General features: G+C 39.3%; 1 protein-coding gene across 1 annotated transcript; it reads left to right on the forward strand.

The window, feature by feature from the left end:
* The first annotated feature begins 1646 nt into the window (after positions 1 to 1646).
* On the forward strand, positions 1647 to 11287 carry LOC139134094 (uncharacterized). The gene is made up of 7 exons (XM_070701001.1): positions 1647 to 1946; positions 4694 to 4991; positions 5736 to 6386; positions 7117 to 7323; positions 8125 to 8244; positions 9112 to 9768; positions 10834 to 11287. Exons 2-7 carry the CDS (start codon positions 4784 to 4786, stop codon positions 11046 to 11048), a joined length of 2058 nt encoding a protein of 685 aa, XP_070557102.1. The 5' UTR covers positions 1647 to 1946; positions 4694 to 4783; the 3' UTR covers positions 11049 to 11287.
* The last annotated feature ends 8179 nt before the right edge of the window (positions 11288 to 19466 follow it).

The raw sequence follows: 19466 nt of genomic DNA on the forward strand, positions 1-19466 counted from the left end.
AATCATGTCGTCGCGAATTCTTCTTTGTTCAAGTGTTACTAAACCAAGCTGTTTAAGTCTATTTTGATAATTGTAGTGTTGGGGTTTAGGTATTATTTGCCGGGCTAAGATTTTTATGTCCTTTTGTAGCCATGGTGACCAAGCTTGTACTGCATGTTCGAGCTATGTTTTCACAAGTTGCTTGTAAAGACGAAGAATGACATCTTTTTATTTGATCGACAATGATCGTTTGATGAGATCAACATTCTGTTTGCTTTTTTGCAAACTTATCACATTTGCTTGAAGGTTTCAAGGTAGAATGAAGTAGATCGCCCAATTCATTTTCTTCAGTTGTACGTCCCAGTGAAATATGTTCATTTAGTATTTATTGAAGGGGTTGTTGTAGCCAATATGCGTCCGCCAGTGTTCACTCATTGTTTGTAGCTTGTCCGAATCAGCTTGTAGAATTTCAGGATGAATACAATTTCGCAAGGGATGATATGTCTTGGTATTGTCAGTAAATTTTTGAGTTCAGAACTAATTTAACCGCAAGTATGATTGATGTAGATTAGAAAGAGTACTGGTCCAAGAACTGAATCCTTTGGGACACCACTTGTGACGTATTCTCCATTCAAATGATGCTCCATTTATGACTACTCGCTGTTTTGTATTTGTCAATCATGCTTTGACCCACTGTAGAATATTTCCATTTATGCCATGATACTACATCTTTTCAATCGATCTGGGGTGTGGTACTTTGAAAGTGCAAGGAATATAGATGTGAAGCTTCCACCTATATTTGGGTCTGATGAGTCTGTGTGTGGAGACTGACAATTGCGAAATGCTTTCTTTTATTTGATGGAAAGGAAAGGTGCTGGTTTTACGGATGGTCCCGAGGAAGCTACAGGGAAGACTTTTGTCAATTATATCACCAATTTCTTCTTCTCTCTGATGCCCCATCTTTCTAAAATTAAATGCAGAGGCTACAAGTTACCATTTCTGTTTGTGTTTTCTTTCAAAACAGACACCTTTCAGCAAAACTATGACATTCCATCAGAGCATAGACATTACAAGAAACTTGAAAGAAACGTACAAGAACTTGAGGACAAAAGACCGCTACTGTATACTGTTATAGTGTACCAATTCCTCAAACTGTCCAGATTTAAGTAATTTGATGAGGCTGTCAAGTTGCTGTGCAATGGTATTGACATGTGGACACTTTTAATGCACAAGAAAGAAATCTAAAACTAATAAGAGAAAAGCAAACGTCAAAGAATGACTGTTTATTTGATCCATTTGTTATGAAAATGCATACAGTGATTATACAGTGTGTCACACTGTGACAGGAGTATTCATGTGGTTTGAGAAAAATTGTCCAATAAAGGCAAACAGATTTTGTGTTAAATTTTCTGTGTGTGTTTTTAGCCGCTTACCCGCGTACCTTTTAGGATTTTGAGTGGACGCAAAACAAAGAATTTACTTACTTTGGCCTAATGTTATATTTCTAAGCTCAAGGCTTAGAAGGCTTTAAAAACTTACTTGCAGATCCACCACGAGGCGTCGAAACAGAGAGAGATCAGATGTCCGATGCAGTGTATTTCTTTCTCTCTTTGATTTTGGTGTTGCTTTTCGGCAACGAATAGCATAGTTTTTCTCTGGTCCTACCAATCAGAATGTGGTACCTAGACACTACCTATTCAAACAAAGCCATAATCCCGCTTTCAAGTTTGTAAATAGCCCGAGGCACACCTTCACCACTATACCTGACGTATTTGTCATTGAAAGCGCATAGGTTATGTAAAACCTGCGCGATCCAAACTGTTCCGCCGCAAACTGCACTTTTGACGGAAGAGGTCCGATCTGGGCGTGTGCGTCCAGTTTTACGGAGTGAATGTGAATTGGCAGAGAAAAGTTGTTGACGGAATATGCTTGAAGACGCTGGCACAGCACATTGAATCGGTCAGATGGTAAGTTTTAATCATTTTAGAGTGTTCACTGTTTTTGTCGACACTTCGTCATCTTCACCCTGCCTTGAATTTCCCCATCAAGCAGATGATAATCGAACAGACTACACTGCGATTCCAGTTTTGCGTTTGGCCGATAAAACAAGATTCCATTGTACCCATCAGCGAGCAAGGACAAAATCCAACATTTATTGAGAATGATTTTGCCTGAAAACATCGTCTACTTTTCGGGGTCCAGGAACAAAACACCGAACAGTAGAACCAAATTCTGACAGTTATTTCACAAATGCCAAGTCGGAAATTCAGGGAGCTATAAACAAGAGAGTACTTAATGAGTAAACTGCGTAAGACATTCAACTCCGAATCAACTCTTGATGAACTTTACTCCGCTCAAAATGCTCAAAGGTCGAATCTTGCATAATACATCGGCTTTCAACAGCGATCAAACATGTCGATTGTTACCTATACTGGCTATCTAGTGTAAACGTAACATGTTTGTGAACAAACTCTCATGTAACTAATAATGTTGACTGATATAGCAAGCTTACATGCATTGACAACTTCAGGTGCTGTCACTGTTTGTGCATTTGATATCCACAAACTTTGCCATATTTCTGTTCATGAATTTATCCACATTGGTCAATTGAAAATTGAGAACCCTTAAAATTAATGTATTTTTGTCAGACTATAGTGATATCCTTTGAAATTGAAATTGAAAGCCTTGTCGTTATAAATGTCGCACACTTGACTACATGACTGAATGTAACTCAAATTTACAAAACTTCTCGCTACAGCACAAAACCAATCGGAGCTAAATCTCGCAATTCTCGAGATCTGTTTTCAAAAGCAAAGCTCCCGAGATCGGTATGTTCCATGTTCCTTGACATTTTTGAATCACAACGCGTCCTTTTCGTCCTTTCGTCCGAGTTGAGAGAAAACACAAGCACTGCCCAAGGATCTTTTTTTTTGTGCGAGTGAAAGTGTCAGTATAGTAGCAAGAGTGAAATTTGTGAAACATTTGTCCGCTTCTTCTGAGATGTCCTTGCTGTTCACACTGGTTCTTCATCAGAGTCAGTCAAGCGAGGCTCTCTTCACGCGTACACCAAAGCAAATCTTTTTTAACATACGACAACGAACCTGCATGCTGATAATGTTGTATGTCCAGGGATCAGGAATTTACGCATTAGTGAGCATTTGAAGTATACCTTCTTTCCGATGCAAAGCCTTAATGTTCGGTCATCGAGGAATTAAACCAATCAACAAGCTGGGAGTATAAGTGCTCAGAGAATAAAGCTTATCGCGATACTTTTGGTGTGATCGTTGATGCAATGCTACACACAATCCGCAAAGAGTGAATGAAAAACATTCCACAGGCAAATCGACTCAATGATTTCAACTAAATTTACACCAGAATAGAAGTGTTTGGAGCCGTAACAGTAGTGGGAGAGCTCTTGGGGATTGGTATAATTGGTTTACCCTTTCCCATCGTCTTTTTTCCCTTTCCTATAGTGTCTTTGGGAGAAGAGTTGCCTCACTCTAAGTCTCATTCAAAGAAAATATCTAGAAATAGCACATAAGGGGTTTATTCGCTGACGGACTGTATGACAAATCTCACACTGCCTACATTCCCTGTATACAGCTGTGATCGACGGACTGTATGACAAATCTCACACTGCGTACATTCCGTGTTTACATAGGATCATAAAAGTACAGCATCTGCTGCTTGCAGATCGATCACCTACGGGCATCGTAACGTACTATTGGAACGTGCATTTATTCTGTACATCTTTCTTACAGCATTCCTGGCCATCAACAATGATTGAGACTATTAGGTTTTAATTTGTGACGATCACCGTGATTGAAAGAAAACCGCCCGGACAAAACGGATGATTGAAAACCAGAATTTAGGTCGTATGCACCCCGAAATTGAAAGACTTAAACTTTTGCTCAAACTTTCGAAAACGAAACTTTCAACTTTTCTCTCAACCAAGCAAGGATAAAATCTGGAGTTAACGTGCAAAGCATGGTTATAGAAAAAAAAAATTTCTAACAGTGACTGATATTTGAAATTCAAAATGGTCGCCATTCCTGTGTAAACTCTATGGGGAAAATAAATTTTCGATTGACACAAAAAGAAGACCGGGATATCTTCACGTACTCCAAGGGCTTTAAATTGAGCTGCCACAAGCCGTACCAGAACAGACCAGAATTGTAATATTAGAGTCCGAATATCTGTCCCCAGACACAATCTACCTTGATATCTGCCCGTCGACGATTGTATAAACCGTTATGGGTACAACAGTGAACAGCTACACATATTTATGTGTCAACGCTTTCATGAGGAGATGCGTCAGACCAAAACACATTTAATGGTAGAGTATGCTGCTTCACATTCATGCACAAAAAGTGTAATGTTACAGCAGTGTTGTCCACTTATTAATTTAATTTACATTGAGCAATTCTACAATTTTACTGTCCATATGAAAGAATATGCCTGGAGCCAGGTGGAATACTTTTTCAGCGTTTCTTTGATTTTTTAAAATTCTGTAAGTTTATAGAAGGTATAATTTAGTAGAGTGTACATACAAGAATGTTTCGATGTCATTAATATTATGCTGTCTTTTATTTGACAGGTTTTTTCTTACCAATGTAAACGTAGTTTGGCAACTTCTTTTCTCACTATCTGTGTATCTGCTTGAGCCGATTCTGTAACCAATATGATTGTGTTTTGTTTGTTTGTTTGTTTTTAGGTTCTACAATAATTTGAAGTGACTTCGAGCGCAATTTTACAACGGGCAATACCAGTCACGATTCCTTTCCAACAAAATTTGGATGTAACGATGGATCTGATAGAAGACGAGATCGAGACGAGAGCTGAAACAGACTTTTCATTCGTTGACGATAATATTCAAAGAGAAAATAATAACACAAAGAATGGGGACGAGGACAAGACTGAAGCTATTCTACGTGCAGTATCGAGCGCACTAGATTTAACAGTCGCTGTTATCGAAATAACGGATGATTTCTTTGAAATTGGAGGAAATTCAGGTAAGCAACACAGGACAGACAGAATCGAACAGTCGACGTAAAGAACTTCTAACCAGATGTAGACGTGCTTTACATGAAAATATTCTATTTTGGGGTATTCAAAACAAAACTAAAACCTTGCGAAGCGAGTGAACGCAATACGTAACTTTCTTTCCTGTACGATTTAAAAGTCTCCGCTACTAGTTTCTCCTTCATATCATTCAAAACTAGGAAAACAAACTCTTGGACCCCCCTATTTATCAAAAGAAGTGGTCGGCATCGACTTCACAAACCCTCTGTTTGCTGTCCCTTGACAAAGTTTATGGCAGCTATACACAACGATTTGTCAACCGAAATTTCTCGGGGTCTATTTTTATAACATTACACAATTGAGTCCACATTATTTGGTTTGTTGACACCTGTCAAAGTGGCGGAGACAGTTCGTCCAACTTCAATTTAATCATTTTATTGCCCAATTTGGCGATCTCGGTTGACGAAACTCATAAATGCTATGGAATGATACCATACAGTATAGCTATTGTTTATCTTTACTAAATATTTGATTTAGATAGACCCGCCATTTGAACAGCAAACGCGAAAATCAAATTACCACAAATTTATTTACACTGACACTATTTGTCTGTGGCATACATAAGGTACTTCAATGCTTGGCAGAGAGTGTTCTAGGTCAACATAACATGTTAAGGTAGAATGAGCTTGTCTTTTTTCAGAAATGCGATACAGCCGTGTTTCTTTTCGTTACAGCAAGAAGCATTGCGGCGATAGCAAATCTACAGAGAATCGGTTACACTCTATCGCTTCATGAATTTTACCGTGCTGAATGCCTTCAGGACATCGTCAACGTCGCCAGCAAGACAACCTTTCCATCGAAAGTATTTGTTGATGGACCTCAAGAAAATGATAAAGCTGCCCTGGAGAGAGGTGGTTTCGTCGAAGGTTACGAAATTGTACCCTTGAACGAGGCTGTCTCTGATGAGATTCAGATGGCGATGAGTACATGCCAGGAAGCGATATCGTGTGGCGAATTTCTCGGTGACTGTGTGGAAATCGACCCAGGACACAAACTTCAAATCATTTACGAGTTTGTTGATAAGCTATTTCTTCAAGAATCGTGCACAAAGTTTTCCTTCCTCGTGAAAAATGAACAGGAGAAGGAGATAGTGGGTGTATCTATCAATATTGATTTCTACAATGACGATATCCCTCGATTTAAAGACCTGGATACCATTCCGACTTTTGAGTCTATAATAGAGGCGTACAGGGATTTGGAATCAGACGCCAGGGCGGCATTTGGAGTGGGCGCCCCCGGTGATTGGCTCTTCCAGGTAGTATCGGTTGCAAAGTTTGACAAAGACGAGAAGATGAAAGCAACAATATTGAGGATGATTGAGATGGGTAAATCTTCAAATATAATCCACTCTTTCAGACTTCGATTTGTAACACCCGATTTGTATAGGACAAACGAGATAATATATTTGAAACGTTTACAGCACGTTTGGTTAAACGAGTTTACACAGACCAATAAATTTACCCCGCACTTGTTCCGTTCTTGCTGCCTCATGACTGATTCATTAGCTTCAGGGTATAAGATATGTTTCTATTCTCTCTCTCTCTCTCTCTCTCTCTCTCTCTCTCTCTCTCTCTCTCTCTCTCTCTCTCTCTCTCTCTCTTACTACGGTTAATGTAGGTCACCTGTGCTATAATTACTCACTGATGTGTCAACAGACCCGTAGATGGTCTTAAAAAATCGATTTAGCGGTTCATATCGTCTAATACACCGTAAAATGAAAGTCTTATTATAAAACTCTTATTCAAATTTTGTCCACACAGGAAAATACTAACCCATTCTTATGAAAGCTTTTCGTTCAATTGGCAAATGGGGGCATTCAGCTGACAGTAATTGACATCTAACTGTTCAGAAATGGCGATCATTCTTAAAAACACGAAGTGGTAAAGGTCTGACGTCATTCACGAAACACCTTATATGATAATGTGTTCGTTGTATTTCTAGAAAAGTAAGGAAAGAAATGTTTCGTACTTTGTTTTGAAAACGATATTAAACATCAATACCTTGCGCTTATTTTCTTCATCCTTTCATGCCATCTCAATTTGTTTTTTCTTACAGAAAAATTGTCCATGGCAAGGAAATGCAGATTCCACGGCGTTGTTGGATTGTATTCCAACTCGTTCTCTCAATGGTTGGCGGCTGAAATTGGAATGGAAGTTGTCCTGCGATCAAAGATTTTCCGAGATCAATATTATAAGTACATTTCACAATCAGACCAATCCGATTGGAAAGTTTATTTGATGGCGAAGACCATACAGGAAAGAGGTATAATTGTGAAAGCAGTGCGCATACGTTGTCTTCAGAAACTGCCGGGGCTTGTCATCCGGTTCCAATATGGTTGTAAATCATTGTCAAAAATTGCATCGTCCCGTGCGAGTGCCGAAAGTTCTTTTTGATAGTGTATTCAAATGAAACCTGTCTTCCTTGTTATCGTCAGAACGTCTTTTTTTTCTATTTTGTCATTTTTTGGTGTTAAGTTCATCTTTGCAAGAATCGAAGTCACCGTAACGAACTGATTTATAGAAGATACCGAAAAAACTACACAAGCACAAAACGCTGTTCGGCATTCGAATGGAAGCGCGAGAAAATTTGACATCAAATGTACTGCAATGTGAAAGCATTGCCAAATCAAATTGCATGAAAATGTGTTATCAGTCAAAGAATATCAACTTTTATTCCTTCAGAGAAATTTTTTTGACGTTGGAATGTGCTCTTCGGAAAGGAAAATATGTTAACAATTTCACTATGGTATTTTACTCGAGGAAAAGTTGATTGTTATTACATTGACATTTTGTGGAAAAATGTAGACTATCACAATTTGAAACTTGCAGCTTTATATTTTGAATCTAAACTAGTGTGACAAGCCAGATACATTTGTAATCTGTTTGCTGTGATATGGAAGCTGGTTGCGATATGGATGTAGCCAGGTCATGTGTCAATCCGTGTAAAGGCGATCTCTCTGCGAATGAGAAAGACTCGCAGGTGTTCGAAACAGTAACCGACAGTTTTAACTGAGAAACAATAAAATAGGGATCTCGGATGTATGATATGACGCTCTCATTCCAGGTCATACTAATGTTGATCTAATCAGATGTCTTCAGACTACAGTGTCCGAAGTTATGGCATTGCCATTGGAGCAAGTATCGATACAAAACCCAGTCTTTGCCTTTCCTGACACAACGGACGGTAAGTCAACGAGTTTTCACTCCGTTCTCTGCATTTCCTTCAAAGTTTGCCTTTCGTGGCTGCAACACATGTGTTCGTTAGTTGTCTAGCTTCTGTGTAACTGGATGTTTAAGGCAAATGAAAGGACATCGAACTGCGACAGTTTTACTTAAAGGCCATAATGGAGCTCTGTGGTAATGATGTTGTCGCTCATATTTTAATCTAAATAAGGAGAACAGTGTATGGGGTACGAATTGTAGATATGGAAGCCTTTAATCGAACTTCAAAGAGATACGACAAATTGATAACACATGGAAATCTTCAATCGACCTTCAAAGGAAGTTTTGTTTTTTCCTTCACTCGAGCTCCTCCGCGAATTGAAAGTAATATTATATTTTCACGATGGACCACCAACAATGCGTGCGTGGTGTCACTTTTATCCAAGTCGACGCTCTGAAAATCCAAGGCAATTGGCAGAATGGCAAGGAAAAGAGACAAAGAATTGTTTCGCTCGAACATGTGTAGGAATTGATCTGTTTCCGTTTGTCGACAATAAACTATTCCAGTCTTTGAACAGGCAACAAAGGATTCTACAACCAAAATACAACAGATTGTTTCTCGCACACAATGTCTTTTTCATGGACGCAATTTTACTATCGAACGGAATTCAAACAGGGTAACTGATCACACGTACCATTAGCGCAGAAAGCTACAGACCCAGTTCTCCGGGTTTGTCGTAGAGCAGGTCCTACAATTTGTCCTATGGATATGATTTGTTGCCGGCCAGCCAGGTTAAAAGTACTGGTCGAACATGACCTGAGTTATTTGTTGAAGCACGAGCCATCTTTATGAATGCAAATTATTGCTAATTTGTTCTATTCACCGCAGACCATATTGTACAGGTGGTCAGGCAACTTCGAAAACAGGGACTGGATGTCAGCATAGCTGACTTCACAGACGTGGACAGATCTTTGGAAAGTATCGCCGACTCTTGCAAGATCATACAGCCATCACTTGTAACGCTGGCAACCGGAATGAGGGCGTGCACCCAATCTGATTCGGGCGGGCAGCTACCTGAGGATGTGCTCACCAACTACGATGTCGTTCTGTATTCAGACGTTTCTGAGACTGACATGTCAGAAGCCTTGGACATTTGTGTGGAGCATTTGTTGGAAAATGACCCAATGGTCCGTTGCCTAGAGTTGGACATCGACGTAAAACGCACATTTGCTGCCGCGGCGGTCAGAGAGATCCTACACAACAACACTTGCCAATCAGCGTCACTCTTTCTCCGAGACAAACAAACAGGTCACCTGACAGCCGCCATTTTATGTGCCGACCTCTTCTACCAGTGTCACGCCAGTTATGAAGGGCTTGCCAACATGCCTTGGAAGAGTTATGTCAACACCCTTGTTACCATGGAAATGTACTTTAAAAATGTCCTAGGAGTGACATCCCCCGGAAAGTGGGCTTGCCAAGTTTTGTCAGCGGTGCGATCAACAGACTTCAAAGCGAGAACCGAGATGAGAAAGTTTATTATTTCAGGTGAGTTGGCAGGTTATTAAGTGAGTCAATGCTGTCACTGTGCAACGACAGATTTTTTGAACATTTAAATTTCAAACTGAAGATAAAATTACTTCTTCAAAAAAGGAATAATCAGCAGATTACTGTGATAAGTCGCCAGATTTGAGAAGGATGTTATGAAAAATCTTTTATTTTGCGATTGTGGAAGATGAACAAAATAATGAAAATGTAGATAAACCATTCTGTCGACGTAAGCCCATAATGTTTTGATGCCAATGCACATCATGTTTTCATCACCACCAGCCTTGCAGAGCTAATAGCTGTCTTTCAAAACTGAGTATCCGTAGTTGATTAGTGTAAGTTGCAACAATTATAGTTGTCTCTTTATGTGCAATTTTACCCATACTGCCTAACTGACTGTTCACCCTGCACCTGCTGAAAATGCGAATAAATCATGACTTTGCAAATCAGGTTTCCCCTGCATAAATAATTTGCTATCTTCATGATCCCAGCATGACCATACATACTGTTGAGATTTATTATAAATTCACTAGTTTGACTAAACAGTCTGTGTAAGCCAACTCTGGTGACTGAATTCCCCCCGGGACTAAAAAATAGAATGGTGTACGGGTATGTGCCGCTCGAAAGGGTCTCTTTTCATGTAAAAATCCCTAAACATGGTCGTTTTTTCATCGTGAAAACATCCATAGCAAGGCAAATGTCCCATGCTTTAAGAAAACCTTCACGTGTAACAGAATACAGGTGAAAATATCCCAAATTTGTCAAGCAAATACCCACAAAATCGCTCGTATTGTTGGAATATACATGCGTAGATATTTTTGACTTGTGGGCGGCACACTCCGTATGTCGGGAGTACCCCGGGGGGGGGGGGGCTGAGTTCTTCTCACTGAATTAGCGCCAAAACCTATTGTCAAGGAAACATTTGCATTTGACTCCAATGAAAACTTGAATTTAGAACACCGTTTTAATGCGCTAGGATGTAAAGTCACATAAAGGTAATAAAAGTAACTAGACTATTTTGGATATTGATTACTCACAATGAACATTCTGGACATTCATTTTCAGAGAGCATTCGAATTGCCAGAAATAACGGATATCTGCACATCCTGTGTTTCCATAGCAACCTCACGTGCCAAGAAATTTCTGCTGAGGCAGGAATGGATATCATCGGAACATCTTGTCGTGTTCGAAATATGAAATATAAAGAGGAGCGTCATTTTGATAGGATATGTCCACAGGATGCACGAATTGTGGTGATGGCAAAGGATTTCCTCGACTAATGATGTGCGCCTCCTACGTTCAAACTGTCGCCAGGCCGATTGAAGTCCTGAAATCTACTCCCACTACGAATCGACTCGGAGACTCGGCTACGCATTGCCCCGTCGACAAATAAATGGACAATTTCATATGGAGACAGAAAACTGATATTACAACTCTGAATTTTTAAAAATTAATTTCATATTTGGAGGGAGGCAGCCTTCAAGCCAAGTAGTAGTGACAGGATGACTTCTGAAGATGTAGTTGCCTTAGGCCAGTCTTTGCTTTATCTGGTCGCCTGCGTCATTTCTACTCGTAAGGGACCGTTCAGTTTTTACGGCCGGGGGGGGGCGGCAAAATCAAGGGGGGGGGGTCATCGTAATTTTGGAATCCGCAAAGGGGGGGGGGGTCATCGCTTTTTCACTGGTAGGAAGGGGGGGGGGGTCACCACATTTTCAAAAAGATAATACCAACAAAAAGTTCACTTTATGCCATGGCCATTATCGACCCTCTTTACAGGCGGGCCGCCTTTGGCGGCCCACTACAATAAATATACATTATGTCTTACCCATGACCCTCTTAACGGGCAGACGCCTTTGCGGCCCACTCCAATTAGGTTTACTTCATGCAATGGCAATGATCGACCCTCTTTACCAGCGGGCCGCCTGCGGCGGCCCACTACAATAAATTTACTTTATGTAATACCCCACGGCAATCTTACCATAAAATTCCCGATTGAAGCCGCGGCTTGTATTAGAAACATTTTTGAGGGACCCCTGGGATCACGCACTGAATAATGGTAATGGCCACGCGCCTTCAGCGGCCCTGTCCAGTAAAGTCTACTTTATGCAATAGCCATGATCGACCCTCTTTACCGGCGGGCCACCTTTGATGGCCCTCTAGAATAAGTTGACTTTACTTAATGGCCCATGACCCTCTTAACTGGAGGGCTGCCTTTGGCGAACCACTCCAATAAAGTTTACTTTATACAATGTCCATGGACATGAGTTGTCTATGGAAATGAAGTTAAAAATTGCCTTACAGTCGTCCTAATTAACAGACGTTTCAATGGATGTGGCTGAGAAGTTTGTGCACTGGCATCTCTGCTACACGAATAAAGTGCGCCGTGTACCGGAGTTCAAATCCAAACCATGCGGGTAAATTTGACATATGGGTTTTGGTTATTTTCAGGGGGGGGGGGGGGGGTCATCAATTTTTTTCGTCTGACAAAGGGGGGGGTCATCCTTTTTTCCCCAAAAATGCAGGGGGGTATATATTTTTTTGAACACCGACGACAAGATTTTGCCCCCCCCCCCCCCAGGCCGTAAAAACTGAACGCTCTCTAAATTGGCTGCCCGGAGCCAATAAAAAGGCAGCGGTAGAAGTGGAGCAGGGGACCACACATCTGCTTCGTGCACCAACCAAACTTTAAAACTACTCTCCTAAAACGTGCAGACACACGGTGAGCTAAATCGGTTGTCGGCGATAAGAAAAATGCACTTGACCATGACACAGGGTTGCTTCACATACCATACGTTAGCCTCAGGAAGTAGATCAACATAGTGAAATTGCTTTAGCCCAAACATTTAGAAAACGAGGACTCTAGATAGAGTCATTAGGGTTTTAGTTGATATGAAGTTGTAAATTGTTAACAATTAGCTGAATACAAATAATCATTTTCGGTCGTAACAGCACAAACATAGCTAAAGATAAAACATGTAGTTTCAACCCAAATCCTTGCAACGAATATATGTTGGCTATTTATGAACAAACACAAACACGTCATTATGTATCTGAAACAAAATTAGAACTAGTTTGGAAATTTGATATATTAATTTTTAAAATTTATCAAAAGTGTTGGGTGCAATATAGCTATAGTAACAATATTACAAATTACCCATAAGAACAAGTTTACTACACTATCCAATTATCCCAAGTTAGTTCCAATCGTGTTTCGATTTAATTCGATTCGAACCTCAACTGTTCAATGCTTTGACTCAAGCCTTGTGTATTTTATACATTTCATTGCTAAAATCCCGATGACCGACATATTCTTTTGAAGATTGTATCCCCGACATTGACCTTCGATCGTATATCACATGAATAAAGAACAATATCTCTCCTAAGAGTTTTTTGTTTAACTCCGATGAAGCTCGCTACCATGTATTGAAAACCTATCACAACCTTGACGCAACTCCGATGTAATACGTAAACATATCACAAGACACGTTAGTTACCGATCAGAAGATCTTCGCAAGGTTGGTAGGATAGTTAATCTGCATCGATGGGGATTGACCTTCTAAACGATACCGTATTTATTCGGGTAAGTCCCCCTAATATAGGGTAAACGCCCCTCCCCTATATTGTGTGGTCCTTTCACAGCGAAGATATAGACTTGCAAACGTCCCCCGTCACAGAATCGGGAAGCAAATGTGATGAAGGAATACTTCTGACTGACTAACGATCTTACTTTTAGAATAAATTGTGAAAGAAAACAGTGTAAAGTATATCATAATTTGAAGCCTTGGCTACTCAAAGTCTGCTCTTGTAAAGCTTCGTCTTTCATTCGTCATTACCATTTAACATCGTTCCATGGTGTGCTGTTACGATCCTTATATCTTCGACTGATTGTCGCTCCTTGATTGGCTGGTTTAGGTATTGCCAAAGGCAGAGCCTCCGCTAAAAAGAAAGCAGAAACTTTTCACTGACAAAATAAAATTCTGTTGACGGTTGGTTTTCGAACTGCACTTTTTTGAGAGGAGGGCGTTGCGGTGGGCAGTTATATTTTCTCCATACAATAAAAGGCGTATTAAATGTGTGAAAGAACAATACGCAAGTCACATGCAAAATCCACAATGTGCAGTGCACGACTTGCACTCCATCAGTTAGCGACACTTCGAACACGACTGCAAAAGAACTTCTGACGACAGCATGTAGTTTGAATGATGACCACACACATTTAATAAATCATAATTCACTTGGGAAGAAATTTTCAATGTCTGCATTTTATCGGTCAGGCGAGACGTGCCATAAAGAGATCTGAAAAAGAAGCTGGAAAAATGCTTTTCCAAGCCCCATCCTATTCACGTACTTATATTGTGAGCAGTACACTTTGTCTTATTTTGTCTCCGATTTCTCTTATTAAGATTCAGCGCACTCTTTTAATATTAACTTTATGTTCATGTAATTATGGTGGGATGAACGTGAGGAAGCTTAATTTTTGTATTAAAAGCTAACAAAAGCTCATAATATTGACAGGGGTAAGCTTTTCGTCACTATCACCTTTGGAATGCTGAGTGTAACTCTGCTACATTGTAAGCAAAGTTTGTTCTCACAGACTTCGTCGGAAATTCATTGTTGTGCAGGCACGTGGTGAATCCCTAGGCTGCTGTGAAAATTGACAATCGACCAATCAAATATAACCTTCCGAGGACGCTGCACATCAGCAGAATTTGGAGATGCAGCGTCGGAGCACTTCGTTAAATCTAGACGAGAGTTTCATCAGATGGCAAGTAAACACACGAAAAAACCCCAGATGAACACACAACTTGAATGGACATACTACGCAGAAAAGACTAAAGAGAATAAAATACAAGAAAAAAAGACACACAAACAAAAACGTCAACAAGAAACACAAACAAGCCAACAAACAGTCTCCATTTGGCTTACCAAATACAACATTCAATATTTGGGAAGATGTCTTGAATCTCTGTTATCAATCTATGCTGTCCTTGGAACCGTCATTGGAATTGATTTGGTGATTTATTCGGTCAACTAATTTCAGGCGTGTACACGCGGGGGCAATATTGGAGTTGTGCGTTCATTGCCGAACGTTTCGTGGTCACACTTCGATAAGCAATGTTACATGTTGCATTTGATTTCAAACCATCTTATTGAGGCTAAATGCAAAGAGATACAGCCAATGCTGGTGTGGCTTTAAGTATGTTGATCAGAAGTTTCGTAATTAATTCAGAATTGCCCTTTTTGTATATATTAGACATATACTTGTTGCATTCAGTCTGTCTTGTCAGTTACATACAGTGGGTTTTTTGTTTGTTAACTCGTTTGCTCGTCTTTTTTGTTTTCCTTTTGTCTCTTTATATCATTCTTCTTATATCTGCATGATATTTGCACATTTGTTAACTTGTTTGTTATTCAGCCTGAGACCCCCGTCGTTAAACAACACATCGTAATTTCAATTCGAACGCGCGACGGTCAAAGCTAACATTGGGATTCCCGAGGGTAGCCTCGTTCCATGGTTATTCAACGCACAGCCTCAAAGCCACCCCATTTAAACTACAATAAAACAAGTATCATTGAACACAACTTTCACTAACACGGTGCTATGGAAGATCATTGTCGATTTCTGTGACAAGTTTTATGTGTAATCCTTTCTTTTTAAATATATTTGTTTAATTCGAACATAGACCTTCATTTGTTATCACTTTATTATTGATAAGCTCTTTAACTTACGTATTTCGGTTACAGAAGATGCCTTTCTGATGATTTACAGTTGACTGCCCTTCATATCATGTCTCATCTTCTGCTTTTTCTACAGTGACAATGAAAAAATAGTCTGTCCTGAGTGGATGTGTTTATCCTGAAGAATCTGAGTGACTTTCCTCTTCAAAACTTAGTAATATATTACGGAAAGTTGCCATTAGTTTATACCAACAATCTTTCCTGACAGATTGACGACTTGTGTTAATCTTATTTTGTCTTTAACTGAGAGGTTCCCGTACCAATATACAATTTGAATCTTAAGATGCTCTCAACAAGCGAACAATACACAGTTACTAAAATATTCTTGCTGACATTAAAGCCTCTCAGTTTCCTGAGAAGGAATAAGCGCTGCTGTGCTTTTTTACAATAAATTCAATGTTGTCTGTAAAACGAGATTTCGAATCTAAAATTGTACCAAGATATTTTTAAAATTGATACTCTTTCAATTTGTTTTCCTTCTATAGTTATCGGTCGAAGTAGTGAGACGGAACCTGATTACAATGCCTTTATTTTTACCTACATTTAATTCAAGAAAGCTTTGATCAAACCACAGGGTACAGCAGAAAGTCCCCTGGGGTTGGGAGGGGCGGGAGGGATGGAATTTCTTCATTGGTTTCCTCTATTTGATTTTGTTTATTTTGACTGTGATATTTCAAATAAAGATTCCAACTCCAAACCGTCTGATTGCTTTCTTTATTTTATTACAACAAGTAATTTTATTAATTTTGACTTTGGTATTTCAAATAAAGATTTCGACTCCAAACCGTCTGACTGCTTTCTTTATTACTACAAGTCCATATCTCCTCTCAAACATGTGTATACACCACTGTAATTGCTCCGCAAACATTGCCAACTGGCTAATCCGCTGTCCGTATCAACGGATTAATTGATTAAGTCAACACCACAGCCGTCACACACGTAGCGAAATAAATTATTATTTTACTACGCTTTACATATAATTCTCTCTATTACAGATAACGGAGGCCAGACCTACTGGATGTTGACAAATTAACAAACTTCTTCATGGACACAAGCATGAAATGTACACACGTAAAATGGCTCAATGAATAAAGTGTCTGAACACAAACGTAAAATCTATTAAAAATAAGAATACATTATGAACGAAAACTTTGAAGCTTTGAACATAAGAATGGCTTTTGAATATGAACATTAAATTAATAAACACAAAAATAGTATATTAAACATACATAAAAGTTATGAATATATAAAAACAAAATTTAAGAACACAAACATGAAATTTTACAATATAAACATCAAAACTTAGAACACACGTTTGTCTTTGATTTTATCAATTCTGGGCGTCCCTAGCAGTTGCCATGCAATGCCTACAAACTGGAGGTATTTCTTAGACTAGTAGAAAGATAAACACCCTTTTTTCGGTAGGTCACTGTGCTTAGTTTTTCACAATTTTGCAAAATATAGCCAGGAATTCACTATTTTTATACTCTCTCATGCTTGTCGTTTTGTGTGCTTTTCAGCTGGTGCCATCTGCGTCAGAACTACGCAATACATGTTTATTTTTACTCTGCTGCATTCCTATTATAATACATATGTGGCTATATGATAATATTTTTAGGGGGGGGGGGCTTGAAACATTTTGATCATATAGACGGGCAAGACTTGAAAATGTTTGAGCGTATTGAGGGGATCTGAAAAAAATAAATTTTTAATTGCGATTCCTCCAGGCCCCCACCATTTTTACTAAACGCACCCTAATATGAATATGCCTTTGTGTTTCATGAACGTCCTGAGTACAGCCGGAAGACAGTTCCAACAAGTAGTAACAAAATACGGAACTTGCCTTTACAGCAGTTTGCAATTTGTTTTTTATGCAGTATCAGGGGAAATCTATCATTTTTCAAATTCCATCCTGATTGAAAATCCATGCACCAAACCCGTACACTGTACATGATTTCAAATTCTTTAATTTTTATCCTTTTGAGAATTGCTGTGTAGCCATCAAAACTTTACAATTACTTTTTAAGACTCATCATTTCCCCTCTTTTTGTCATTACATTGTGGAATTCCCAAAGTATTTGCAGACGTAGGGTATCAGTACGGGTGCTCTACTTTAAAAAAAAATTGCCTGCAATTATGACTGAAAATGTTAGAAGTGCATCATAGTTATTTAGAGTAAAGGTTCTTGTGATTAATTCGTTCAAGGGACATTTCAAAGCACCACCATAAATATTGCAGTTCCTAATCCCCTGATAGAAACACTGATAAAGCTTTCAATGTTTTATCGCTGGTTTACTCTAAATACTTATTCACGCAAACCATACACATGAAGACTTGATATATTTGGCGGTCAAAATTATGTTCTTTGACACTAAATTCTTATTCTCAAAAGCAGTACATACGAGCGCTTGAAACATTTGGCTGTCCAATTTTGTACACAGATGGACGTACAGTATATGTGGGACTTTGCAAATCGTCTCTTTGGATTTCCTGTCACGTCATTGGACTGTACATTGCAATTTAATCCTTTCACCCCTAGCTGTAAGTTCAGAGGTCCAACTTTACCCACTCAACAATAGGGTTGTTTCAAATTGGTAGGAGAGAGGGTCAAACAGAGCAAAATATCTTTGAAATATTTCTAAAGATCATAGATGCTAAATATGAACAGTACTGAAGAATATTTTTCGTTTTTACGTACAATCTAGAAAGTTTGTCTATAATTGTGCAAAAATATATTATAAACAATAAAAAAGGCAACTGAATTTTAGTAAACACCTATTACCATGTCATGAGGGCTATATCGCCCCGAGGGCCGTTCGTTGTCAGAAGCACATCGCTATGGTCGTGGCCAGAGGGGTATAGCGATGTGATTCTGGTAACGCACGGCCACCCGGGGGGGGGGGGGTAATGAACAGGTGCTATAGCCCGAAAAAATACTAGGTCATAGGTGTTTTATTGCACGCCAACGCTCATGTTGTTTTATGTTATAGATCTTATCGTGTTTTTATATCATGCACTGCAACAATCCACGGTTAGAAGTTTACCTGGCGATTTCTCCGGTTCACAGCTGTAACAGAAGTACCAATTTCTTTTACAAAAATATCCTAAGCATATCTAGCAACATCACTTGGTCGCACTTGGATGTTTGTCGTCGATGAGCTGTTCATGTTCTTACGCTGTTGGAATGAAAAATCTTGCTGTTCTACAGAGAGACTCGTCGCTCATCCCGGGTGCTCATCAGGTTCTTGTCACCCGCTATTGTTTCAAATCTGCAGACGACACTACGACGCGTATACGTATGATCACCCGACCGGGCACTTCTCCAAATTTGGGCAAAAACCATACTCTCTCACGTCACTTTTGTCGATTCAATGGGGACCAGAAGTATCTAATTTCTCATCACATGTCGTATTCTGGCGAAAAGCAACGCGGAATGAGCATGTGGAGTGTTATAATGTACACTATAGAATTCATTTGCCAATTTACCAGTAACACTGTACACTCAGTGCGACACTTTTCGGACGACCTCAGTTTTCGGACATTAGTGACATGCTGTTAGTTACACACACTTCGCTCCGTATCGATAGCGTTTTACAGGTCATGTTACCTCATATTAAGTCAGGTGACACTGTTGTCCGTTTTCGATAGTTTTTTTTGTAGAAGCGATTGAGTTTGCTATGAGCGGCGGTCACAAATTGTCGTCTGATACCGCGTCAGTGATACTGTCAACATACTGCCGTCAGGTCAAAGTAACTGAAATTTTGACTAAAGTCCTGATTTAGCATTGAATTTTGAATGTGGGGGAGAATAATGATTTTGAAAATATTCTTTCCATTGTTCCCTACGATTGCATGTGGTTTTAACGAAAACTGCGCAGTTGTTTCGAGAAAAAAGTACATTTAGTGAACGTAAGAAGTGTACAAGTTTTCGGACAGACAATATTTAGCATGTGTATAAAT

Source organism: Ptychodera flava, chromosome 5, assembly GCF_041260155.1.
Source record: "Ptychodera flava strain L36383 chromosome 5, AS_Pfla_20210202, whole genome shotgun sequence".
NCBI lineage: Eukaryota > Metazoa > Hemichordata > Enteropneusta > Ptychoderidae > Ptychodera > Ptychodera flava.